We start from the raw sequence: 27,589 nt of genomic DNA on the forward strand, positions 1-27,589 counted from the left end.
TGGCCCTCACCCACCTAGATAAAAAGGACTCATACGTTCGAATGCTGTTCATAGACTTCAGCTCAGCATTAAACACAATCATTCCTCAGCACCTAATTGTAAAGCTGAACCTGCTGGGCCTGGACACCTGACTGGGAGACCTCAGTGAACAGCATCTCCACCACCACCACCACACTGAGCACTGGGGCCAGTCAGGGCTGTGTGCTCAGTCCACTGCTGTTCACTATGCTGACTCACGACTGTGCAGCAATACACAGCTCGAACCACATCATTAAGTTCGCTGATGACACGATCGTGGTGGGTCTCATCAGCAAAAACGATGAATCAGCATACAGAGAGGAGGTGCAGTGGCTAATGGACTGGTGTAGAGCCAACAACCTGTCTCTGAATGTGGACAAAACAAAAGAGATGGTTGTTGACTTTAGGAGAGCACAGAGTGACCGCTCTCCGCTGAACATTGACGGCTCCTCTGTGGAGATCGTCAAGAGCACCAAATTCCTTGGTGTTCACCTGGCATAGAACCTCACCTGGTCTCTCAACACCCACTGTATTACCAAGAAAGCCCAGCAGCGTCTCTACTTTCTTCGAAGGCTGAGGAAAGCACATCTCCCATCCCCCATCCTCACTACATTCTATAGAGGGACTAATGAGAACATCCTGAGCAGCTGCATCACTGCCTGGTTTGGGACTTGCTCCGTTTTGGACTGCAAATCCCAGCAGATGATAGTGAGGACAGCTGAGAAGATCATCGGGGTCTCTCTTCCCTCCATCAAAGACATTTACAAAAAACACTGCATCCGCAAAGTAACCAGCATTGTTGATGACCCGACACACCCCTCACACAAACTCTTCACCCTCCTGCCATCTGGCAAGAGTTACTGAAGCATTCTGGCCCTCACGGCCAGACTGTGTAACAGCTTCTTCCCCCAAGCCATCAGACTCCTCAATACCCAGAGACTGGACTGACACACACACGTGTCCTGAGTTGCACTTTAATTATTGTCACTTTATACCTGCCTGCAACCTCAATAACTGCTATGTGCATAGAACACTATCTCATAGTATTTTATGTTTACATTTGGCATTTTTTAGAAACTGTCATCTTTTTGCACTACTGTGTACTGGTCGGTGCTGCACTGTCTCTCACTGTGCCTATTGTCCTGTTAATTGTTTGTAATTTATTGTACTGTCCTGTACTTTTTGCACACGTTTGCACGTGCACTTTATATAGGTATGTTATTTAGTCTGTGTAGTCTCATGTGGTTCTGTGTTTGTCCTATGTTGTATTATGTAGCACCATGGTCCTGGAGGAACGTTGTCTCGTTTCACTGTGTAATGTACTAACTTTATATGGTTGAATGACAATAAAAACCACTTGACTTGACTTGACTTTAGATTAACCTAGATAACGCAAAAAAGACTTTTCAAGCTGGTCCAGCTAATGCACATGCTCATTCTTAGGTTACTGTAACTTACAGGTGATGTCTCTATTAGATTTTTACCTGTAAGGTATGACATTGGGCATTCCAGTTTATCCCATTCATTTTTAAAGTATGTTGTCCATCTCAACTAAAATGTCTCTGCTTATAAAACAGCTCTTCATAGCTCCTCTTATTACATGATTTTAGATGAAATGTGTAGCTTTTTTTATTTTAAAATACTTTCTACTGTCCCCGTTTAATATGCAGATTCAAATATAAGCACCATTCATTGGTTGATTCCCTTGAATGTAAATGTACAAACAGTGGAAAAGGGAAAGATCTCTACCATTCTCTCATCACACTTAGCTACAAATCAAAGAGTATCACTTGCCCTCAGTAGTTTCAACACCATTAATACTGGGCTTGCTTTCATTGATTTAAAAATGATGGAGATCAAGGAAGAGTGTAGATAAAAATGCCCCTTAAACAGTTACTGGTAATTGCTTTTAAGAGACTTCTTTTTAGGTTGCACATGGTAAATGCACATAGTAGTTCATGATTCCCAGCAGTTACAATCCTTAATTCTTAATTTAAATCAAATAAGCAGTAAGTGTTGATACTAGTGCCCGACCGAATATATCGGTTGGCCTATATTAGCCTTTCACCAATAAATCAGTATCACCGTATATGTTTACCGACATGCGCAGATATGAAAACTCTTTTTCAGAACATATAATGCAGAAAGTATTGCTTTAGAATTGGTGTCATAACGTAGTTTGCCCAGCAGAGCACGCTCCGACTACATTGTTTACAGACCTGACTCTGGCTCTGCAGACAGGGTGGAGTAAAGCGGTGTCTTCTCGATAAGTTGCTAACCAGTTTGTGAAATGCATACTGGACAGTAGTGCTGCACGATAAATCATATTCCAATCGCAATCGCGATGTCAGCCTGTGCGATTATATGACGGCAAAATTCTGCGATTATATTAAATAAATAAGTTCATGCGTGAACGTGACAGTCCATTCTCTCTGAGAGCTGTTTGCCCATTTTCTACACCGCTAATAAAAGATGACCAGTCAGTCTCAATTTAGGGAGTGGCACGCGTAGTCATGTCATGTCAGTTTCCGGTGTTCAGCGTGAAGATAGATGCCGAGCCGGCTGACACTGAACTGGTGGCCAGAAAAAATAACACAGATCATAGCTAGTGATATATCTTTATTTCATCCTTAATTAAAGTTCATATAACATGGGAGCGTGCCAAGTAAATAAACACAAACTCCAAAACTGTCATTCTCGGTGCGGTCAGAGCCGCTTCAATCAGTCGCGGAACAGACACAATCTGAGCGGGAGTCGAGACCGGGAGAGATTTAAAGTTCTGCGGGGCGATGCACACTCTAACACGGAGACGCTCGTCTCTCACCCCCACTGTCTGCAGCGCAAGGTGTAGCATCATTGATGAGATCATCATGATAAGATCAATCTTATGTGAAAAACAACACTAAAATGACAACAACAATAAAATGTGTGTGTGTATGTGTGTGTGTATATATATATATATTGGTTTTGGATAGACAAGATTGACAAATGCTTATCAATAATACTCTTATGGCTAAAATGTTTACAGTGTTCAGTGGCTAAAATATCAATATGACTAAATGTTACTCAAATATGACTAAAATGTCAACAGTTTTCATTTACTAAAACTACATTAAAAAGCCCAGTAAGCCAAACAAAACAAAGCACAATTACAGATGTGTTTGCGAGTGTCACGCCATATGACAAGTCTTCACAGAGATATAAAGAGACATGCTGCACCGTCAGCAAAGTGGGATTTCAGAAAATGATCCACACACTGGACAAGAGGTACCAGAGGTGCTGGATTTGGAAATACCAGTTGGTCATTTAAAAGAAAAAAACACAACAGCAACAACAACAACAACAACAACAACAACAGTTTTAGTGGTTTGAGTTAACCACACTTTTATATCCAGTTTCCTTTTCAAAAGAGTTTATAGAAAGTACGTTACATCCTGATTAAATGTACCTGTTTGTTTGGACAATCTTATTTTCATGAAAATGTGTATGTTCTTATTTATTGTTCCATTTTATTTAGGTGTAATATTGAGAAAATAACAAGTTTGCAGTAATGCAAAGATGTTATTATTTAATTTTGTAAAAATATTATTTTAATTTGAAAACACTGCATTTATAGTTGTTGTTGTTACTAGTTTGTATGTTTGAGTTGAGAAATACACATTTCAGCATTATCAGTAATCTATTTGTGCATTTTCCTTGATAACCAAGCAAGTTGACTCATGATACTATTTGTTTATTATATCGCAATCGCATATCGCAATATTATCCTCAATAATCGCAATATGACATTTCCCCCAAATCGTGCAGCTCTACTGGACAGATAATACAAAATGACTCCATCAGTTTACCTTTTCAATATAACTAATATAACAATAACCCTGTCCCCGACAACCAGGTCACTCATGTTTATCACATTTGTTTGCTGTGTTAGCCAGCTATAGTTTGTCAGTGCAGTAAGTAATGTAGCAGATTGAAAGGTAAACATCAGAGTATATTTTTGCAGCTCAGCAGACAATGGTGCGGTGGTGGATTGTGTCTGTTGTGTGTTGATTTCATGCTATGTTGTTACCTAGTTGGTGAGACGCAATGCTGGTCCATCTTTTACTCTCCGTGACAACGAGCTTATAGCTAACTAGCTAACCACGTAGCTACTTTCATAGCTTGTCAGCTGAGTGGAAGCTAATGGGTAAACATGTATTCACCAAACTGTTTTGTTCAGGATCCTTCAATCGAACAATTATAGTCATTGCATTTATAAATGCAATATTTAAAAGTCTGGTTTTCCACTGTTGAAAGTTTCCCCTGAACTTGTATAGCAGAATAAGGTGTAACACCGCTGCCACTGTTTATCTCGACTCAGGTGCTTCTTGTTTTACAACCTGCCCCTAATTGACTGGCAATATTAAAATAGTTAGCATTTGACTAATGCTAAATAGTACTTATGTTTATTTAGCTATTTATTGTAGTTTTATTTATTCTTTATTTAAATGGTCAGCAATTGACATACTAAACAGTACTGATGTTTATTTAGCTATTTATTGTAGTTTCATTTATTCTTTATTTTCTCAGTGTTCATTTCTAGAATTTGTTGACAATCTATAATAATAATGTCAAATATTCTTTGATAAAAAAATTTGTTTAAGAAAGCAGTGTTTTGAGTACCTTTGCAAGGTCATATCGGTGCAAAATCAGTAAACAATCCACATAGAAAAGGTCTGTTTTCATTCCAGCTCAAAAATTAACTATATCGGCAACCATATCGGTAATCAGTGAATCCCCCCACCCAATATTGGTATCGGTCTCAAAAATCCCATATCGGTCAGGCTCTAGTTGATACAATCACGTTTTATTTATCTTATCTTCCGACCTCTCTCCCAACTCCTCTTATCCTGTTCCTTCTCTTCTCTCACATTACACCATCCCCTTTGCACTGCCATAAAAAGAGGTGATCTTGGAACTATCCATTTTCAGCTCTTCTGATTGATTTAGTATGTAAATAATTTAGCATTTGAATAACTTCTTCAATTAATTTATTAATCTGTCTCTGCCTCCTTCCATCCCTCCTGTTCCATCCCCCATGTGTTGTGTGCAGAGGAATTGATCTGTGTTTGTAAGATTGAGTTTAGACGCTGTGTAAATAATTCATGTGCTGGATTACTGTTAGTGTGGGCATGAATGCTTGGTGGGTAACTCAGAATATGTGCCTCTTTATTCCTCTTGTCGGTTTTCAAATCCTGTCCAGTCAGTTTATGTCTTTTAAATATAGTCTTTGAAACCATTGCTATTAGCAACCCTAATAGCTGCAGCCCCCAAGCAATCATCATCTGACAGACTGTTTGTGTGTCTGTCTTGGTATTGAAGTCCTCAAGATGTAAGATGTGCTTACAGTCAGTAGATCTTGAAAGGTGAGTGGTCTGTTGTTCTCTTGCCTTCTCTTTTTCCTTTCTCCCTCCTTTAATCTCGATCTCTTGACTGTAATTAGTTCAGTGGTTAACCTTGACATTCTTGATCACATTATCCCGCCTTAATGATGCTATTACGACTCTATGTTAAATCAACTCACACATTCATACCCCATTATACTGCACACAAACATACTGAACATGAACATACTGTATAAAAACACAAGAGCAGGAGGGCAAACTAATGCTAAATAATATAATTAATCAACAGCATAATACACAGAAACAAAAGCCAATTTAGTGCATGACATCAGAAACATATAAAGGCCTAATTCCAGGGAAATTGAAATCTTAACAGCAATTTGAGCAGGTCAAACACTTGCATTGATGCTGTCAATGCTTATGAATTATTTGAGGAAAAAAATATTTGGGTTATACTTTCTGAGAAGGCAATAATTAAGTGATTTTCTCAAGTTCTATGCTTATTTGGCCTGCTTATATTATTTCAGGTGTCTGACTTCAAAATATCAAATTAATCAACAGGTCTGGGTCCATAAGAAATTTTGGCTCTAGTGCAGTAAGCAAAAATGTATCAAATACATACTATGCACTATTTATAGTGCTAAACTGCACACTTGGAGTGGCAAAAACAGGGTTCCTGAGGGTCCATTAAAAGTCAAAATATAAGGCCATAAAAATTCTTACATTTCTCTAATGGGAATAAAGGGTTAGTTCAACCAAAAATGATAATTATACCATAATTTACTCTTGTTATGAAGTGGGGAGTCAGGAGAAGGCAGACGGGAGGTTCGGATCCAAATGCGGTTTATTCACAAGCAAATAATACTGACAAGAACACAGGAACAAATGAAAGGGTCCACGATGGGAAAAAGAAACTAAAACATGAGATAACATACAAGGGTGAACAGGGAGCGAACATCCACGAAGGGCGGGGTAATCCTCGAACGAACAAACAACAGGAAAACATGAACAGCAGGGTTATCCTCGAACGAACCAGGGTTATCCTCGAACGAACCAGCAAACTGCAGGGAACATGAACAAAGAACATACAAGAGCTTTACAAACGTAAGCACGAACATGAAACGTCAACGAACGACAAAGGAAAGGGAAAACAAGCGGGTTTAAATAGACAGACATGGTGATAACAAAATAACAAACAGGTGCGGACAATACACAGAGACGGCGGTGATGAGTGAAAAAGAAAACACGGGACAGACAACAAGGGATCGTGACATGGAACGTGATAAGTGAAACGGAAAACACGGGACGGACAACAAGGGATCGTGACAACTCTCTAGCCATCCTAGTTGTATATGACTTTCTTCTTTCAGCCAAACACTATTGGAGTTATATAAAAAAATACCCTGGCTCTTCCAAGCTTTATAATCGTAACAAATAGTAGCCCAAAAAAGCGCATCCATCCATCAAAAAAGTAATCCACATGGCTCCAGAGTGTTAATAAAGGTCTTCTGAAGAGAAGCGATGCGTTTTTGTAAGAAAAATATCACTATTTATAACTTTATAAACTATAATCACTGGCTTCCGGTAACAGCCGTCCGCACGTTCACGAGAGAGTCGAGTTTTGGTGTATGACGTAGGCATAGTGTATGCGCCAGTGAGAAGTGACGAACGTGGAAGCGCAGAGGATAGAGGAAGCCAGTGAATGCGTGGACGACCATTTCATTTTTGGGTGAGAACTAACCCTTTAAAAGAGTTAATTATCATTTGAAGAGATCTTAAATTTGAAGAAAGAAGACATAATTGTAAGAGCTAATATTTTGTTTTCCTTATTTGTTTGTATGAGCAGCTGAAAGCACAGACATTTCAATCCCCTGTGTGTATATATATATAATGTATGTATATAGATTTAGCCAATTAATCTATAATCACCTTATTACTGGTTTAAGCAAATCCAATATCAAATATTGGAAATATGCAACTATATCTTGTTTGTTTTCAATAACAACTGGCAACTTCCAGTGACACAAATAACAGTGATCTCTGGCGACTAGATGTGGGCATGGTGAGCGGCACGAAAAAGTTGAGAAAAGTTGAACTGTATGCAAATGAGGAGCGACTTGTGGGAGCGACAACAAATAGGAGTGAAGAGTGTGTCCAGCGGAGCTGATGTCCCATTTATCCCATTTAGTTTGAGATAATGGATTTTACTGTTTTATATTATTTGTCTGTAACCACATACATGGATATAATAAAATGATGCAAGGAAATCTTCTTATTTAATGATATGATGCATTGAGCTCTACCACAGGTCATATAAAAGCACTCTCCCAAGAAGAATGTGCATTTTTTGGGACAACAAACCCGATTCTTGTTGAATTAGAACTACAGTGCTGTGAAGAAGTATTATCCTCCATGCTGATTTCTTCTGTTTTTGTGTATATCTCATAATAAATTGTTTCAAAAATTAAAACAAAATCTAACATAAAACAAAGGCAATCTGAATAAACAAAAAATACAGCTTCTAAATGGTAATGTTATTTATTGAAGCAAAAAAGATATCCAATACCATCTGGGCCTGTGGGAAAAAGTATTTGCCACATAGTTAATAAAGCCCCAAATCTATGAAACTGCATTCATAATGGGGTTCAGCTGGACTAGACACTCCCAGGCCTGATAACTGGAATACATCAGTCTGGGAAGGGTTACAAAGCTATTTCAAAGTCTCTGGAACTCCAAAGAATCACATTGAGTGACATTATCTCCAAATGGAGAAAACTTGGCACAGTAGTGAACCTTCCCAGAAGTGGCCATTCTTCCATAATTCCTCCAAGAGCACAGTGAGGACTCATCAAAGAAACTACAGGCCTCTCTCGCATCAATAAATGTCACTGATTATGACTCCACTATCAGAAAGACTGGCCAAAAATGGCATGCATGGATGAATGGCAAGGTGATAAACTCTAACCCAGAAGAACATTAAGGCTCATCTGAAATTTGCCAAAACACACTTTGATAATCCTCAAACCTTTTGGGAGAATGTTCTGTGGACTGTTGAGTCGAAAGTGGAACTGTTTGGAAAACAAGGGTCTAGTTACATCTGGTGTAAATCAAACACAGAGCTCCACAAAAAGAACATCATACCTACGGTCAAGCATGGTGGTGGTAGTGTGATGGTTTGGAGATACTTTGCTGCTTCAGAGCCAGGACGACTTGCAATAATTGAGGGAAAAGTGAGAAAATACGGTCATCAGTCCATGAGTTAAAGCTCAAGCACAACTGAATTATGCAGCAAGATAATTATACAAAGAATAGGAGTAAGTCCACCTGTGAATTACATTTTTTGAGTGGCCTAGACAAAGTCCTGACTTGAACCTGATTGAGATGCTGTGGAAGGACCTTCAATGGGCATTTCATGCTTGAAAATCCTCTAATGTGGCTGAACTAAAGCAGTTATGCAAAGAAGAGTGGACCAAAATTCCACCACAGTGTTATGAAAGACTGATCTCCAGTTATCGGAAGCATTTGGTTGCAGTTGTTGCTGCTAAAGGTGGCACAACCAGCTATTACGTTTAAGGGGGTAGTTAGTATTTCACATGGGTGATATAGGTGTTGGATAACTTTCTTGCTTCAATAAAAATATATATATATATATATTTGAAAACTGTATTTTGTGTTTACTCATGTTGCCTTTGTTTTATGTTATATCTCGTTTGAAGATCTAAAACAATTTAGTATCAAAAATACACAAAAATAGAAGAAATTAGTAAAGGGGCAAATATTATTTCACAGCACTGTATATCTTAGTTTTACTGAAAAAAGGCCTAATCTGTGTTTAGATTTTCTAAAGATATGGCCAGATGTGCAGTCCAATAATAATGCTAAAGCGACATCAGTAGGAAGCAATGAAGTCGCTGCTTGTGTGTACTTCACAGGGCTTAAGGCGTCCGGAGACTGAACCCTCCCCGGCCAAGCCTGTTCCCCTCCTGGGATCTCTCTGTGGTCCTCTCGGGCCTTCAGAGACCCCCCCTTCGAGCCGCTTGATTCAGTTGAGCTCAAGGCCCTCTCCCTGAAGACGGCTCTCCAGATCGCGTTAGCCTCCATCAAGAGGGTTGAGGACCTGCATGTGTTCTCTGTCAGCGACACATTTGCGTGCTTTGCGTATCTATTTGGACCGCACGCAGAGCTCTAGATTTTCTGAGCAGCTCTTTGTCTGCTTCGGCAGACGGCGGAAAGGGAACACCGTCTCCAAACAGAGGTTAGCACACTGGGTCGTTGATGCTATTTCCTTAGCTTATCACAACCAGGCCGTGCCTGCCCCCTTGCGGGTTCGAGCACACTCTATGAGAAGTGTGGCATCCTCGTGGGCAATGGCCCATGGCATCTCCTTAGCAGACATCTGCAGAGCAGCGGGCTGGGCAACACCCAATACCTTTGCCAGATTTTACAATCTCAGGGTTGAGTCGGTCTCGTCCCGTGTTTTGTCAGGTCCGAACCGGTAGAACTCGGTAATGCAGCTCTACTGACCGGGTGTTCCGCTTGCACACAGCACCCTTCACCAAGTTGATTCAGTAGATTCAGTAATTGTGCTGTATTAATTAGTTTCATATCATCTCTGTAAAATTACAGTAAAAATAATGAAGATTTCCCAGAGGTTAACTATTACTGCACCTAAAATACAGTGTAATACACCATTTCATAAATTTTTCAATGAGTGAACAATGCCTAATTGCCTTAGGGTATTGTCACATCTGGAGCTGAATGCATAGCAGACATTATAGCCTCATTTTCTGTTACAGCCATGGTCACATTAACACAATGGGCAACATGGGCTGCAGCCCAGGGCACCTCCACTGTTTTCCTGAACATTCTTGCATTCTTAGTCTGCTATTGTTTGCAAAAATGAGAAAATTCACAGCTAAACAGTGTATTACAGGTACTCCCGCCCCAAAGTAATGCAACTGGTTGAGCCAGAAGTTGGCATGCCACTCAAACTAAGGGAACAATTATTTGAAAGTGCTACAGAGCCAGTGTTTACATTCTTCAAGGGAAATCAACCTACGAATAGCTTACTTACTGTGGGCTCTAATTGTCTCTGTGATAAGAAACAGAAAAAAATAATATGAGGATGTTGGTTCACATTAAAAAATATGTATTTATATGCATTACCAGTCTGAATTGGCTTCACACTCTTAGCTCTTATAATTGAATTCACCCTTAAACCATAGAGAGTTTGTTTTCGGGTATCAGTCTAATCAAAATCAGCCAAGGACGTCAGAGAATTGTAACAGACTGAACTGTACGATGACGATGTAAACAGAGCATGATGATCCCCTGCACCATTTGAGTTTCAAAGACTTATTTCAAGTCAAGTGGTTTTTATTGTCGCTCAACCATTTACAGTTAGTACAGTACACAGTGAAACGAGACAACGTTCCTCCAGGACCATTGTGCTACATAAAACAACATAGGACAAACACAGAACCACATGAGACTACACAGACTAAATAACATACCTATATAAAGTGCACGTGCAAACGTGTGCAAAAAGTACGGGACAGTACAATAAATTAGAACAATAGGCACAGTGAGAGACAGTGCAGCACCGACCAGTACACAGTAGTGCAAAAAGATGACAGTTTCTAAAAATGCCAAATGTAAACATAACATACTATGAGATGAGTGTTCTATGCACATAGCAGTTATTGAGGTAGCAGCCAGGTATAAAGTGACAATAATTAAAGTGCAACTCAGGACATGTGTGTGCGTGTGTGTGTGCTGTGTGTGTGTGTGTGTGTGTGTGTGTGTGTGTGTGTGTGTGTGTGTGTGTGTGTGTGTGTGTGTGTCAGTCCAGTCTCTGAGTATTGAGGAGTGGCTTGGGGAAGAAGCTGTTACACAGTCTGGCCGTGAGGGTCCGAAAGCTTCGGTACCTCTTGCCAGATGGCAGGAGGGTGAAGAGTTTATGTGAGGGGTTTGTGGGGTCATCCACAATGCTGGTTGCTTTGCGGATGCAGTGTTTTTGCGGATGCAGTGTTGATGATAGTGAGGATGCGCTGTCCTCACTATCATCTGCAGGGCGTGGTCCCAAACCAGGCAGTGATGCAGCTGCTCAGGATGCTCTCAATATTCCCTCTATAGAATGTAGTGAGGATGGGGGGTGGGAGATGTGATTTCCCCAGCCTTCGAAGAAAGTAGAGATGCTGCTGGGCTTTCTTGGTAATAGAGCTGGTGTTGAGGGACCAGGTGAGGTTCTCCGCCAGGTGCTCTTGACGATCTCCACAGAGGAGCCGTCAATGTTCATCAGAGAGTGGTCACTCTGTGCTCTCCTAAAGTCAACGACCATCTCTTTAGTTTTGTCCACATTCAGAGTCAGGTTGTTGGCTCTACACCAGTCCGTTAGCCGCTGCACCTTCTCTCTGTATGCTGACTCGTCATTCTTGCTGATGAGACCCACCACGGTCGTGTCATCGGCGAACTTATTGATGTGGTTCGAGCTGTGCATTGCTGCACAGTCGTGAGTCAGCAGAGTGAACAGCAGTGGACTGAGCACACAGCCCTGGGGGGCCCCAGTGCTCAGTGTGGTGGTGGTGGAGATGCTGTTCTCGATCTGGACTGACTGAGGTCTCCCAGTCAGGAAGTCCAGGATCCAGTGGCAGAGGGAGGTATCCAGTCCCAGCAGGATCATCTTTCCAATCAGGTGCTGAAAAATGATTGTGTTGAATGCTTTTTATCTAGGTGGGTGAGGGCCAGATGGAGGGTGTTGGCGATGGCGTCGTCTGTTGAACGGTTTGGACGATACGCAAACTGCAGTGGGTCTAGTGAGGGGGGCAGTATGGGTCTTAATGTGCCTCACGGGACGGTAATCGTAGAGGCAGGACACTGAAGACTTCTTTGGAATGGGGACGATGGTGGTGGCCTTGAAGCACATTGGAACGACGGTGCTGCTCAGAGAGATGTTGAAGATGTTGGTAAGAACATCTGCCAGCTGGTCAGCACATCCTCTGAGCACTCTGCCAGGAATGTTGTCTGGTCCAGCAGCCTTCCATGGGTTGACTCTACGTAGAGTTTTCCTCACATCAGCCATGGTAAGATAGAGCACCTGGTCGTTGGGAGGAGGGGTGGTCTTCCTTGCCACCACGTTGTTCTGTGCTTCAAACCTAGCGTAGAAGTCGTTCAGCGCATCTGGAAGGGAGGCATTTTTGTCACAGGCAACTGATGATTTCCTGTAGTTGGTGATGGCCTGGATGCCCTGCCACATGCGCCACGTGTCGCCACTGTCCTGGAAGTGACTGTGGATTCTATGGGCGTGTGCGCGCTTTGCCTCTCTGATGGCCCGGGACAGCTTGGCTCTCGCTGTTCTTAGGGCAGCCTTGTCGCCTGCTCTGAAGGTGGAGTCTCGGGTCCTCAGCAGCGCGCGCACCTCCGCAGTCATCCACGGCTTCTGGTTGGAGTGTGTGGTGATGGTCTTGGAGAAGGTGACATCATCAATGCACCAGCTGATGTAGCTGGTCACTGATGCTGTGTATTCCTCCAAGTTGGTAGAGTCGCTATATGTTGCAGCCTCTCTGAACATATGCCAGTCAGTACACTCAAAACAGTCCTGAAGAGCAGAGATGGCTCCTGCTGACCAGGTTTTCACCTGCTTCTGGAGCAGTTTTGTGCATCTGACGAAACGTCTGTATGCTGGAATTAGCAAAACAGAGATGTGGTCTGAGTAGCCGAGGTGGGGGCGGGCCTCAGCCCGGTACACACCTGGGATGTTTGTGTAAACAAGATCAAGCGTGTTCACCCCTCTCGTTGCAAAGTCCACATACTGATGGAATGTAGGAAGCACTGTATTGAGATTTGCATGGTTGAAATCTCTGGCGACAATAAACAGTCCGTCAGGGTGAGCATTCTGCAGTTCACTCATAGCCCCATACAGTTCACAGAGCGCTTCCTTAGCGTTAGCGCTGGGGTGAATGTAAACTCCGGTTATAATAATAGTGGTGAATTCCCATGGTAAATAAAAAACTCTGCATCTAACAGTCAAAAGCTCCACCAGCGATGAGCAGTAACTAGAGACTAGCATAGAGTTATTGCGCCATTCCGTGTTGATGTAAACACACAAGCCATCACCGCGAGTCTTACCGCACAGAGCTGCACTTCTGTCGGCACGAAACGAGGCGAGCTCGTCTAGCTGAATGGCGGCGTCCGGAACTCTGTCGCTGAGCCACGTCTCCTTGAAAACAAAGACGCAGTAGTCTCTAAGCTCAAGCTGCGTAGTCTGCTGGAGTTGGATGTAGTATAGTTTATTGTCCAGGGAGCAAACATTTGAGAGTAGGATAGACAAGAGAGCCAGCCGGCTAGGGTTTGTTTTTAGCCTAGCATGGACCCCCGCCCCCTTGCCGCACTTTCGCTTCCTCGCACACCGCCTACGACGTCCCCTCCCCCAGTCACCGGCATCAGGCAACACCGAGAACTAGAGGCCTGGTCTCCGCAGCAAGCCGAGTTCGCATTGGTTGTTGCATGAATCTTATATTTTAGCAGTGTCTGACAATGGTAGACACGAACACCGGTTGCTCCGATGTCCATGTGCCAAGTGACAAAAATAGCACCATTTTGGATCCGGAGTGGCCGCTGCGTGCTACCGTGCCGCCATCTTGGATCAACTGAATATGAATCAATTGAGGACTTGCTTTCGAGAAGACCATGAAGTGCGCTTTTTAAGTTGTTTGATGATAGTGGTGAGTGTAATTAAATTTTATGTAGATCTCTGCTTGACCGTTTTAGTAGTTTTAGTAGTTTTAGCATAAGTGCATGGTAAATGCATGGCTATTTTTGTATGTATTCCGCAGTCTAAAATAAATTATTTCTGTCAATGTTACATTCATACTAACAGCCAATCAAGGGCTGATGTATTTGCTATTTGTTTTTTATTGGAAAAGCTTTGAAATATGTGTCATTGGCGAGTCTTCTTCAAACTACCAACATATACTACGTTGGTAGTTTGCGACTCTCTGGGTCATGAGCAAATGTTTAGGGGGGTGGTTCATGAATATTAATTAGTTTATTATAACGTTGGTTAACCTGTGTAGAGCTGTAGATCATGCGACCTAATTAATATTCATGAGCAAACCCAGGGCCCTGGGGAGGCTTAACCTGGCCTTGGTTACAGCATAGTTTTCAGTAAAGCTGCTTTGAAATTATGTTTTGTGAAAAGAACTATACAAATAAAAAAATTACTTGACTTGATAGCATGAAGTGAATGGGGAGGACCTCAGTGAACTCATGTGTAAGCACAAACACAGCCCTCACTGTTTGAATTAGTTTGCGAGGGCACAAAACTCTGCACAATATGGGCAAGGCAAATCTCTATCTTTGATTTTAGTGCACCTGAGTGATGTTGTCAGGATTGTATGTGTTTATGTTCATGTCTTTTACTTTAAATTAGTTCCATGCCATGTTTGTTCTTGTGTCCTTGTCATTTGATCCTGTCATGTGTTTCCCATGTTCTTGTGTCTTGTCCCCATTGGTTCATTGTTTCATTGGGTTGTTAGCAGTCTCGTTATCTTGTTTAGAGTCCTAAGTGTTCATTGCTTTTCATTGTCATGGGTTCACCCTAGTCCAAGTACATAACCCTCATGTTTGCCATTGTCCATGGTCGTGTATTGTTTGTGTAATGTTGGTTCCATAGTCAAGCCAAGCCAAGCCAAGCCAAGTCAAGTCAAGTCGTCATGTTTAGTTAAGTCAAGTTCAGTTAAGTCAAGTTTATGTTTATGTTTTGTTGACGTTTAAATTTAGAGTTCTTGGATATAATTTTTGTAAATAAACTGCACTTGGGATCATCGCACTTCACTGTCATCGTCTCAGCGTCTACCTTGTTGCCAGCCATCGTTACATATGCCTACTTGTGTGTGTTTGTGTGCATGTGTTCATGCTCCCTTTAGGAGTGCATATGTGAGAGAAAGCAAAAACACTGGGAGGAATAGACGAGAAAGTGATAGGAGGTTCAATGGGAAAGGCAGGACAGGGAAAATAAACAATCGTGCCCAAGATCAATATTCACAAGGACACATATGGAAAAAAAACTGCACACACTCAGTCACACATTGGAGGATGTTAAATTATTTTCTCACTTTGTTGAAACAAGCTATCTAGTGGCATCCCCTCCCACTGCAGTGCCCTTTGAGGGAGAAAAATATCATTTTTAATTTGCCCCGGAGCATCGAAGTGGCATCATGGAGCATCAACTGTTTTATTATTCTGTTTGTGTTTCATGAAATTACAAGCGAAACACAACTAAACATATCTGTTTACAGCATAAATTAAAGCTTTTATTTCTCCAGGCCATTACTTGATATGAATTTAATATGTGAGTGAAATAATGTGTTGTTTTCTACTTGAGCTTACTAGGGCTGAACGATTAACCAAAATTGCGATTTGATCCAGTGCGATAATCAAACCACAATGGCTGCGATTTATTTAAATAAATAGTCTCCACGCTCTTCCCACTGTGGTGCACCTATGTACACTGCTCTTTGTCTGTAGTACTTTCCTAAATACATGTAAACGGGATCAATGTATTACACATGCTTTTCGAAGTGATTCTGCACTCCATACACACATTCTATCTATCTGCACCCTTGAGTTTACTTTAATTGCACATTTGTGTAATTTCACAAACAGTATATGTTTGGCTACTACAATTGACTATACACATTTAAAAAAGTGTTTTTGTGGACAGCAAGCCAAATGAGAGCATTTCACACAACAGGCTGTTCTCATCTAATCTACAAACATCCGCATCTGCCTTTTCAGTTTTCAAAATAAAAGCTTCTACCAAAATAAAGACTGGGTTCAACCAGACTGCATAGAAAGTTAAGAAATTATTAAATAAATTACTATTGAATAATAATACTTAAGCTTTATTATAGCAACATTGATCATTATTATTATTATACAATAATCTATTTCTATAATAATTTCTTAACTTTATTATCATTGCAATAATATAATATTCAAATTGACTGGGTTTAAAAAAAATTATGATGAAAATTGAACTGAACTTAACACAAATTGGACAATTTTTTTTTACAAAGCAGAAAGATGCAATGTGATCGTGATGTTTATCCTTCCTCTGTTTCACTGTTACATTTATTTATTTATTTACTTTGGTTCATTTTAGAAGACACAAAAATTACCAAAATGTTCTGGTCGGCAGTAAAACATGGGAAAAATGTGGTTTAATTTTGGTTGAAAGAAATGGCACTTTTTTGTTGTTGTATGTTTATCGTATCGCAGTTCAAATCGCAATCAAAATTTAAAAACAATAATCGCAATTCCATTTTTTGTCCAAATTGTACGCCCTACTTTGCACATGCCCAGATTGGAGGGGCTGCCGTCCTCAGGCATTTTTTACCGTCTTTTTGTACGGTGACACAAATAGCACTGTCAGTCCCTAGCAGGAAGAATCCTCCTGGAAGTATAGAGTTTATAGGAATCTAGTGCTCCTGCCTTTTTATATTATGTTTCAACACGCCCTTCCCCGATATTCTTGCCAGGAATGAGTCAGTTATTAGTACAACACCTCCTTGTATTGCTTGAATAGCTGAAGGCTGAAAAAGCTCTTTCTTCCTCTCCAACTAAATTCTCTCGCCATGATAACCACGGATGATTGGTGTTTATTGTTAGCTCGTTTGAGCCTTTACACTATTAAAAACTTCTGAGATCTTTCTGGGCGTTGCTTCCATCGACAGTATGTGTCGAATTTTCTGTTTTCCCTTCAACCTGCTGAGAATCAGATGCCGTACCACCCACCGACAAGAGCAAGGAAACGACCTCCCATCATCACCCGAGCTTCGAGGAACCGAGTCGGAGTCAAGCGACGGGCGAACACACATTCTACCTAATCTAATGGAAAGAATTATGTTTATAATACAAGAAAAAATGCTTAAAAACTCAAAAAGCAAAGGATACGTTAAGTATATATAAGTGCAACTCTTTAAAAAAAAAAAATACTAAAATAAATTAATTAATAATACTTATTGTTAATAATAATTAAAAAAAATCAGTTCCCTTTTTTTTATCCTTTTGCCCCTGTCCCTGCTGACGTCTGTGCATGTCACTGGTTGGTGTTGTAATTGAAGCATAAACAGGGCACTTGTTTCAACAAGAAATCCCACTGTAGAATACTAATTCAATGTAAAGCAAAATGCAATCGAGCATGTGTGTTTTTTTTAGGTTACACATTAGTAATTACGAGGGTATTATGCTTTAAATCTGGTTAATAAGGGCATCCCTAATGTCACTGTAATTCAAACAGCCTAAAAAAAAACAACAAAAAAAACATACTAAACATTGTTTTGTTTTTGTTTTTTGGAAAATGTAAAAATGCCAAAAGGTTTCTGTGAGGGTTAGGTTTAGGAGTAGGGGGTATACATTATCATTAGACCTGTATAAAATCTATAAAATGCATAGAAGTCTATGGAGAGTCCCCACAATAATATAAAAACAAGTTTGTGTATTGGAATAAACTGGAGCTAATTAAACATTTAATTTTAAACTTCCTTCTTGATATAGGAACTATAGGGGAAAAGCTGTTATTTTGATATAACACCATAACTACAAGGGATTTGTGACATAATTCAAAAGTGTTCTCTAACAGTTATCGTTTAATTATGCTGGTTTAAAACATCTAATTCAAAACTCTGACAAACACAACTACACAATATACACCACACTGGGACTATATTATATGTAGTTAGATATAAAAAGAAATGTTGAAATGTGTTGTCAAGAAAATACTATTTTTTTCATAACTGTCAGGTAGGGGCAAGTTGTCAGAGTGATATTGGGGCAAGTCACATTGATTTATAATACCCACCCACATTTACTTGTCGGTCTAAATGTGTATAATATACTTATTTTCATGTTACCAGGCTTGTGTATGTTTATGTAATATTTTCATTTTTACTGTTTGTGCTGAAAAATAATTAAATATAATACATTTTAAATGAATTAATGTTTTGAAAGATTGCTTTTTTATTTACATAATATTTCATAAATCAATAGTGTTTTCTTCTCAATGACCAAATCAACATTATCTTTTTTCTTAGGGGATAATGGTGAATGAGTTATGTAATCAAAACTTTAAGGTATGTGTCTATAAAGAAATTGACTTTCAAAAAGGAAAAAAAAAGTTTTGTTTTTATCACATGAGCTCATTTTAACTTGGTCTTACACATAACTCACATTTGAAGATCTAAATCACACAAAACAGTTGATTACAACTTTAAATTATTAGTAGATAAAGTCAAAGAATATAATCTAATTATAATAAATGTATTCATCCTATTTTATTTAAAATATTTATCCTTTTGCTCATAATATGAATTAACAATATTTTGTTGGAGTAGATTTTAAGTGCAATGGTGCTAGATGCTTCAGGCGCTGCATATGGTTCTGGATTTGGCATTTTCCAGAGTACTGTTGCTGTCTATGGTCCTAAAACACTTTTTAACCATGCAGAATCAGCCTAATCTCACACTGAAATTGGAAAGAGTAGGTCGACTTTTCTTTAGCAAAAACCATACTTACCGAAATTAAAACATAGCCCCCAGTGGCCAAAATGTAGGCATATAGGTACGTATGAACTCCATTTATGTCCTGGAGAGGTCGACAAAAGCTAGTTGTGAAGCGAGTTCCTTTCAGCTGTACCGGACATAATACAGTAATGTGTAATACATGTATATGTACTCTTAGCCCCCCACCCAATTCCAAACCTCAACCTAACCATTTGAGGCATAATTTTTAAAAGTTAGGGAGAAAAGTGCAACCTCTGAATCATGCTTGTCACTGATTAATCAAACATGATTACTTCTGGTTTCAATGTGGATACAAACCAAGGTCTTTCACGATACTGACGCAACATGTTGCCAGTTGAGCCACATGGGAAGGTAAACACACTAAAACCTGTAACGGTGGATGGCACCGATACTAAATTTAAATGAATAATTTTAAATAAAAATTCGGGTAACAGACAGGTTTAGGCCCGTCAAAATGAATACCTTGTCCCAGAGAGCTCTAAAAGCCACCAATTACATGCAATAAAAATTCACAAAATACGAGTGTATCAAATTTCAAAGCATAGTGGGACAAATAAGTGTTTTATTCAAATAGCATAAATACATAATAGCATGAACAGTAACAAAATGCAAGGAGTCCAAGACTCACAAACAAAATACCAGAAATAATAATAAATCACAAAAGAACAAAACACCCAAATATAATTATTAAAGTGTGTGTGTGTGTGTGTGTGAGTGTGTGCGTGGGCATGTTTATGTGGTTTACGAGGACAATTGTTAAGGTTACAAACTGGTAATTACAAGGGTATTATGCTATAAATGTGGTTTATGAGGACATTTCTAGTGTCCCCATAATTTAAATAGCTTAAAAACATATTAAACAGAGTTTTATTGAAAATGTAAAAATGAAGAAAGTTTTTTGAGGGTTAGGTTTAGGGATTGTGATAGGTTTAGGGTATAGCATCTATAGTTTGTACAGTATAAAAATTATTATGCCTATGGAAAGTCCTCATAATGATAGGTAGACCAACTGGTTCACAGAGAGTTTGCATGTACCTGTTTGGTGACTGTGGGCAATGCTGCAGGACGCAGAGTGAGAGTCCAACACAAGGGAATAAAGGTAGGTCAGAAGAATCAAGGAATCAATTGGCGCTTCCATTATAGACCTTTATTTTACCGTCACACCTCTGAACTCATGCCACTCCACTTTCAATCAAGAAGTGCAATCAAAGGCTATAAAAAATCCAGCCCTCACTCTCTGGTGATAAGCACTGTCAAATTTGTCCCTTTGTGGTTTCTTCCTCTCTCCTCCGATTGCGTTCCTAATCCACATCACAGTACACAAAAACAAACTTTCTTTCTCCTTACTCAGCTGGCACACCTCAACTTCACCTCAAACCAGTTTCAAATCTCACTGTGAATGACCTCTTCCCTGTTACCTTTCATTGTTGCCTTTATTGTTGACACCTAATAATCTAACGAGCAGCCATTTTAGTTGTTGGTGGTGGATCCTTAAAGGGGCAGCGCGCAGTCCTGCTCCGCCACAAACCGATGCAAAAAAGGTCTGGTGTGAAATATTGCATCAAATGTCGGCATACTGTCACCGATTCTAGGGTATTGAAACTTTGGGAAAAAGCATGCAGACTTCCTGTGTGCTTATTGGCAGAATCACACTATCCCTTTTCAGAATTCAGAAATACAATTTTTTTTTGTTAGACCTCTAAATGCTTATCCCTCTGTAAAACCTATAACTATTTCACATGTAGTATCTAAACCTTTAAATGGTCCCCTGGTATGAGGTTTTATTTATTTATTTATGTTTACTTTGGTCCCGGCATTATCTCTCAAAATGTCTACACCGTAACAAATGTTATTTGTATCTATTTAGGCTATTAAAACCAATGTTGCAAAATGTGTTTTAATGCTCTCAAATGTAGGTGCAATGTGTGAATTTATACAATGGAAGCATGTGAGTTCATCAATCATGTAACATTCCTTGCAACATAATTCTTGTAATAAACCTTGTCAGCTAAACATAAATATACTCACCCTCACATTCAATAACAAAGGATTTCTCTAAGAACAGTCACTTACAGTCAATAGTTTAAAATTCATGTCTAGAGCCTGGTGTGGGCTGCTGTCAGCAAAAATTGACTCAATCAATTCCAGTACACCACTGCTGTGTGTGTGTGTGTGTGTCTGTGTGTGTGTGTGTGTGTGTGTGTGTGTGTGTGTGTGTGTGTGTGTGTGTGTGTGTGTGAGGTTTAAGTGGTTTACGATGACTTTTTTTTAGGTTTTTAAGGGTATTATGCTATTAATGTGGTTTATGCAGACATTTATAGTGTCCCCATAATACAAATCACTTAAAAATATACTAAATGATGTTTTATTGAAAATGTAAAAATGCAGAATTTTTTTTTTGTGAGGGTTAGGTTTAGGGGATGTGCTAGGGTATAGAATCTATAGTTTGTACAGTATAAATCATTATGTCTATGAAGAGTCCTCATAAAGATAGCTGCACCTTTTCTATAAATCTTTTCCCCTCATCCCAGCACAGAAAACCACAAAAAGACATTATGGAATACACATAGAGTAGGATGACTAAAGATGGAGATTAATGAATGAAAAGATGAAGAAAAAAAAACACAGGTTGAGTACTTACTTTACTCTCTTTTAATCTCTTTATCTCTTCCCCAATGTGTCTCTGTAGTTAATTGTGTAATGTTGTGGCTGTGTACTAAAGCCTCAACTTAAATATTTATTAAGCTACATGTTGGTTTCCATATATTTGGTCGCAAATTGAGTTTTTCATTAAGTTTGAGGTTTGGGTTCTATAGCTCCAGTAATACCATAGACAAATGTCTAGACAAAACTGTAACCAGTTTTTACAGTATATCACTCCTGGCCATTAAAACACACATTCACCATAGACCACGTTATTAAAATAAATGAAAACATGTGGTTCAAACTATGTGATATTCAGTAGTAAAGATAAAGGTGTGTCAACACCTTGACAAACCTTTATCTTTACTACTGAATATCACATAGTTTGAACCACATGTGTGGCGTCCTTTGGTGTAAAGTGTGGATAAGTGTGGCTTATCCACACTTCATACACTGACAATTAGGTAGAACAACCTTAGGTATTTATGGCAAATTCACGGAGCAGCTGCATTTCGCGTGGCTGGCGACCTATTCGGCTAAATCTGCATGAGCGGGAAACAAAATAACCACTTTCAGCGCGCGAATGATCTACGTGCGCGCTGATGCGGAGTGACAGGAATAAGGAGAGCACAACTTATTGTGCTATTCACTGTTCTCCTTACACACACACACACACACACACACACACACACACACACACACACACACACACACACACACATACATTCACGACCACATTAAGACATACACACACGTAGATGATAATTGCGATTTATCCGAAAACTACAGTACATTCATACTAAAGTGTAAGGGGGAAAGAGTGGGACACACACCTGGTTTTTGCCCCGCTGTCCGTCTTCGAGTTCCGACGAGCTGTTCATGACTCCCCATCGATCATTGACCATTCTCCGGAGAAGAGACAACCCTAAACCACCTGTCAGTTGCAGGCGTTGAAAAAAAGTCACCGCGTCGTTCAGTTGCTCTCCTGGCCAGTTATTCCATAGAAAAATAGACAGATAACATTAGGGGGAAGGGGGAGAGGACAGAGGGGGTGTGAGCGATATCGAAAATACACTATCCTCTACTCCGGGAACACACGGACTAATTCTGGTCTAAAAGGGGCGGCGAAGACTCTAGAACCACACAAATAAGGATATCACATGCACTTGAAAAGGAAAGATTAAAATAATAATAATAAAAAAATGTGAAATTCCTCTTAAATTCTTTAAGCTCTTTCTCGTACCTCCGTAGCGTTGATAAAGTCCACAGATATTCCACTCTAGTAAAGAGGATTACAGAAACACCACGGCAAAAAGCGGCGCGAAACCAACACCCCTCGCGCGTAATCCAAGTTAATGCCAATAAAGTGGCGAAACAACTCCTTGTGTCTCTGTCAAAGCGTATTGAAAACAGGGCGAACAGTCCCGAAAATTCTATTTAAAGTGATGTAACAGCACTTTGTATCCCCTTAGAGGTCTGAGCCCTTACATAGCGGGATGGACAGATTGTGGTGGTAATGTTGCTTCACGCGCTGAGCTCGCGAGTGGTTCGCATGGGACTATTTGGCAGTGATTTGAGGAGGGAATAAAATCCGTTTCCCAGGGTCTCTTAGTTTATCTGACGGAGCTGTACAGAGCGGGAATGTCTCATTAAGACTAACGCGGCAGGACAGATTAACGGGCTTCCTATGCGTGTGCCAAGCTTCATGCTCTATGTGAGCTTCAGAAGCTGTACATTAAGCGTGCACCACTCAGTTTCTTTCTTCTTTTTTTTTCTTCTTCTTCTTTTTGCTTGCTCTCACTCCCAGACACTGTGGACACTGACTTCTCCACACCCTCTTCGAGAAAGAAACGTACACATCGAAACTCAACCCGCAATTGTGTGAGAGAAATAAATTAAAGATCCCATATTATGCTAATTTACAGGTTCTTAATTTTATTTTGGGGGTCTACTAGAATAGGTTTACATGCTTTAATAAAAAAAAAACAAGCAGGTGAAGGCGGGCGAGGATCTAAATGCAGTGGGTTTTTATTTGAACATGACAACACGACAAACAGGAACAAAGGAAATATCCACAATGGGAAAAATAAAACAAAAACACGGAAGACATTCAATGGGAAAACAGGCAAAACAAACATCAACGATCGACAAGGAGTGGAGAACAAACAGGGTTTATATACACAGACACAGGATGATCACAAACAACAATCAGGTGCAAACAATGACAGAGTGCTGGCAGTGATGAGATCCAGGAATTGTGGGAAGTGTAGTTTTAGACAAAGACAAGTGAAACACAGGGCGGACAACAAGGGAATCGTGACAATGTTACACACTAAAGGAAAGGTAAAATCCCAAAAAGCACTATAGGGCCTCTTTAAATTGATTTAGATAGGGTAATAAAAAAAAGATGTCTCAAAGTAGCATAAAATCAATCGGTCGTTTAATTGTATAAGCATCCCCACAGTGATCTATAAGCATGCAGTTTAAGCCAAACAAAATATTATAATCATTGCACAGATGTTTTTGTCATATTATCCATTAGCATACCCTTGCCAGTTGCCGGTGATTATATCTGCCAGAAAAGGGATTAATCAGACGATCATCTTGGTGTGAGTCAGTTTAGCATCAATTATATTTTTACAACAATTACTTACAAACACGCACAGGTGCAGTCCACATGTGTTTGCAGGGTCAATCGTGCCCGCTGCACTCATATCCGCTGCGATAACAATATGAGCCTTCCTCGAGCAAAGTCACAAAGTTGCTGTTTTGATTCATATATAACATATAAAAGGCTCTATTTGTGTGTCTAAAGGCTATCTTTTAGTTTAACAGGTACACATGGCTACAATACTGATGTAAATTATATAATACAAGCTTCTGATTTAAATACTACTACTACTATTACTATTACCTGGTATTAAATGGATGGTTCACCCAAAAATGAAAATTCTCTCAACATTTTCTCATCCTCATGCCATCCCAGAAATGTGTGACTTTATTTCTTCTTCAAAACACAAATTATGATTTTTAGAAGAAAATATCAGCAGTGGTGGTCAAGTGAACAATGAATGGGTGACAAAACGTTCCAAAAGCACAAAAAGGCATCAATAAAGTGTTCCATACGACCTCTGTGTTTTAATCCACATCGTTTGAAGTGATATGATTGGTCTAGGTGAGGAAAATATAAATATTTATGTCATTTAGGGGGTGATATTCATGAAGAATATGAATTACCAAAAACACAAGAAAAGGAATATAATAGTGAAAGTTAAAGTGGAGGTTGACTGAGCTGAGAGGAGAACGTATAGTTAAAAAGGACTTACAGTAAATATTTATCTTTTTCTCACCCACACCTACCATATTGCTCCTGAAGACATTTGATTTAACCACTAGAGTCTTATGGATTACTTTAATGCTGACTTATGTGATTTTTGGAACTTCCGATTTTGGCACCCATTCACTTTCATTGTATGGAACAAAAGAGCTGAGAAATTTTTCAAAAAAATCTTAATTTGAGTTTAGCAAAAGAAAGAAAGTTATACACATCTGGGATGGCATGGGTGAGTAAAGGATGAGATAATTGTCATTTTTGGGTTAACTATTCCTTTAAGATGTGTCTAGGGAGGTCTGATCACATGTGATCAGGTGAGACACATCACTGTTTACACCTGGTCACTGAAATGTGTTTAATGTGACCACTTGTGATTGGATTTGGAGGGGATGGACCAGGGGTTGGGCCAGAGGGGTGGCCACCATAAAAATTAGTATTGCCACCACAACACGGACACCGCTAGCATCCTGGAGAAGGTGCGCAATTTTAATGGATTAACTGTATTAACCTGAGCTACAGTTGTTCATGCTTCTCATAAGTATCCCTGCTTGTTGGAATCAAACACACTAAACAAGTTCTCATTCTTGTATGTGTATCCGCTTTTTTCAATTTTCAGATCGGATGATAATTTCCTTTTAAAGCCGCTCGTGACCGGCAAAGTATAAAACTAAAAGCAAAGGAAGCAGTGCCATTAATATATAATGATAGTGTAAGGGAGAAACTGAGTGAGAAAAAGTTTGAAGATTGAAGTGTGCAGTCTAAACCTCATACGGCCTCAGGCAACAACCTGCCACATGCTGAGACTACTTGATAGTGGACAAAGGGGGAGCGTTTTGATGCAGAGGTGTGTGTGTTTGAAGGTTCCAGTAAGACCAGTCTTAGACAAAGGACAGAGTGGCACCACTGGCAAGAATCAAGCTGATAAGATGGCGGCGGCCACCGTCCCTTTATGTCCTTTTTTGTTGTTTTGGCTCTGTATGTGTTCATTTTTTATAGACATACAACATGTTGCTTAATATATGTTGTGTGTGTGTGTGTGATCAGACGTGTGCGTTTTTACAGATGTTGGGGCATGTGGACAGAAGCAAAGATCTGTGAAGAGGCAATGGCCTGCAATACTCTTCCTCAAATGCCAGAGCCACAATTTGTAAAACATTTTGAGAAGAGGAGCAAACCAGGGGGTGTTTGGGGAAGAAAAGGAAGGGACAGTTGATGTGACAGCAAAAAAACAAGTGTAAGTATCTGTAGAATTGAAGAAATAAAAGATGTGGATGATGGATGCATAGACAGAAGTATATTTTTTCCTTTCATTTATTCTTGTCACACACACACATGCACAAACACTCAACTATAATAACCATCTTTAGCCAATTCAAAAAGAGACAGTTAACCAAAACTTTTCCATTTCCACCATTGCACTATAGACACAAAATAAGTTATGCACATACAAAGCGATAAAAGTTATGAAAGTGAAAATGTAATTAAACCAGGCTGCACCCTACTCCCTTTCAACAGATGGGAAAAAGAAAGAGAAAGAGGAGAGCAGGATAAGCTTTATAAATGGTAAACCATCTCGGTTACTGTCGTTACCTCCATTCTCTGATGGAGGGAACGAGACGTTGTGTCAATATAATGACACTAGGGGGTCACCCTTGGGAACCCCAAACACTTCTGATCTTTGAGAAAAGGCCAATGGAATTTGGTGAGTGGAATTTGCATGCCACTCCCCTGGACATATGGGTAAAAAAGGAGCTGGCGTGCAACCACTCATTCAGGTTTTGTGCTGAGGAGCCGAGACAAGGTCCCAGCCATTTCAGCGGTTTGTTCAGTGTTGTGGCAGGAGGGACACAACGTCTCATTCCCTCCATCAGGGAACGGAGGTTACGACAGTAACCGAGACGTTCCCCTTCTGTCACTCACTTGACGTTGTGTCGATGTAATGACACTAGAGGTCCCTGTACAAAATGCCATGACTAACTGAACTATGTTATGTGGACTGGCGGTGTGAGATGGGCAGACCTCTGCGTGCCTTGTAGCCAGTGCACCAGACACGTCTGCTGTGCTGTTGAGGTTATATGAGTGGCTCGCAACAACTTGAGTCGCTGCTGACTCCAGAGGAGGAGATGGGGGCGAGTTGCGACATGCGACGAGAGCGCACGCCACCTTGGTGGTTGATGTACGCTACCATCACCGTGTTGTCCATCTGGACCAGCACGTGCTTGCCTTGGATCAACGGCAAAAGCCTTCGCAGGGCGAGTGTGTGGTGTGCACCATAGTGCCATGCCATCTCGGGACTCGAGTTTGAAGGCAGTGCTGAAGCGGTCTCATATACATCAACCCGAGTGTTGTGACCGCTGCTGAGAATGCCAAATGCCCCAGGAGCCTCTGAAATCATTTCAGTGGGACTGCTGTTTTCCGCCTGAATGCTCTCAGATTGTTGAGCACCGACTGCGTGCGCACGCTCATGAGTCGTGCCATCATTGATTCGGTTCAGAACTCGCAGGTCCAAGATTGGCCGCAACCAACTGCCTTTTTTGGGTATGTAGGGGCTGTAAAACCCCTTCCTCATCTCGGCTGGAGAAACAGGCACTATTGCATCCTTCCATAGTGATCTCCGGGCACAAGGC

At 40.2% G+C, this 27,589-nt stretch overlaps 1 protein-coding gene across 3 annotated transcripts in view; it reads right to left on the reverse strand.

Annotated features, from left to right (window-relative positions):
• The window catches only part of LOC127634502 (fibrinogen C domain-containing protein 1-like), a 164,216-nt gene extending 141,042 nt beyond the window's left edge, over positions 1 to 23,174 (reverse strand). For all 3 annotated transcript variants that reach the window (XM_052114112.1, XM_052114103.1, XM_052114094.1), the window contains exon 1: positions 22,462 to 23,174. In XM_052114112.1, coding sequence (XP_051970072.1) covers positions 22,462 to 22,533 — 72 coding nt within the window. In that variant the 5' untranslated portion in view covers positions 22,534 to 23,174. The remainder of the gene's footprint in view (positions 1 to 22,461) is intronic.
• Between the last annotated feature and the right edge of the window lie 4,415 nt (positions 23,175 to 27,589).

The sequence above is a fragment of the Xyrauchen texanus genome, chromosome 4, assembly GCF_025860055.1.
Source record: "Xyrauchen texanus isolate HMW12.3.18 chromosome 4, RBS_HiC_50CHRs, whole genome shotgun sequence".
Taxonomy (NCBI): domain Eukaryota; kingdom Metazoa; phylum Chordata; class Actinopteri; order Cypriniformes; family Catostomidae; genus Xyrauchen; species Xyrauchen texanus.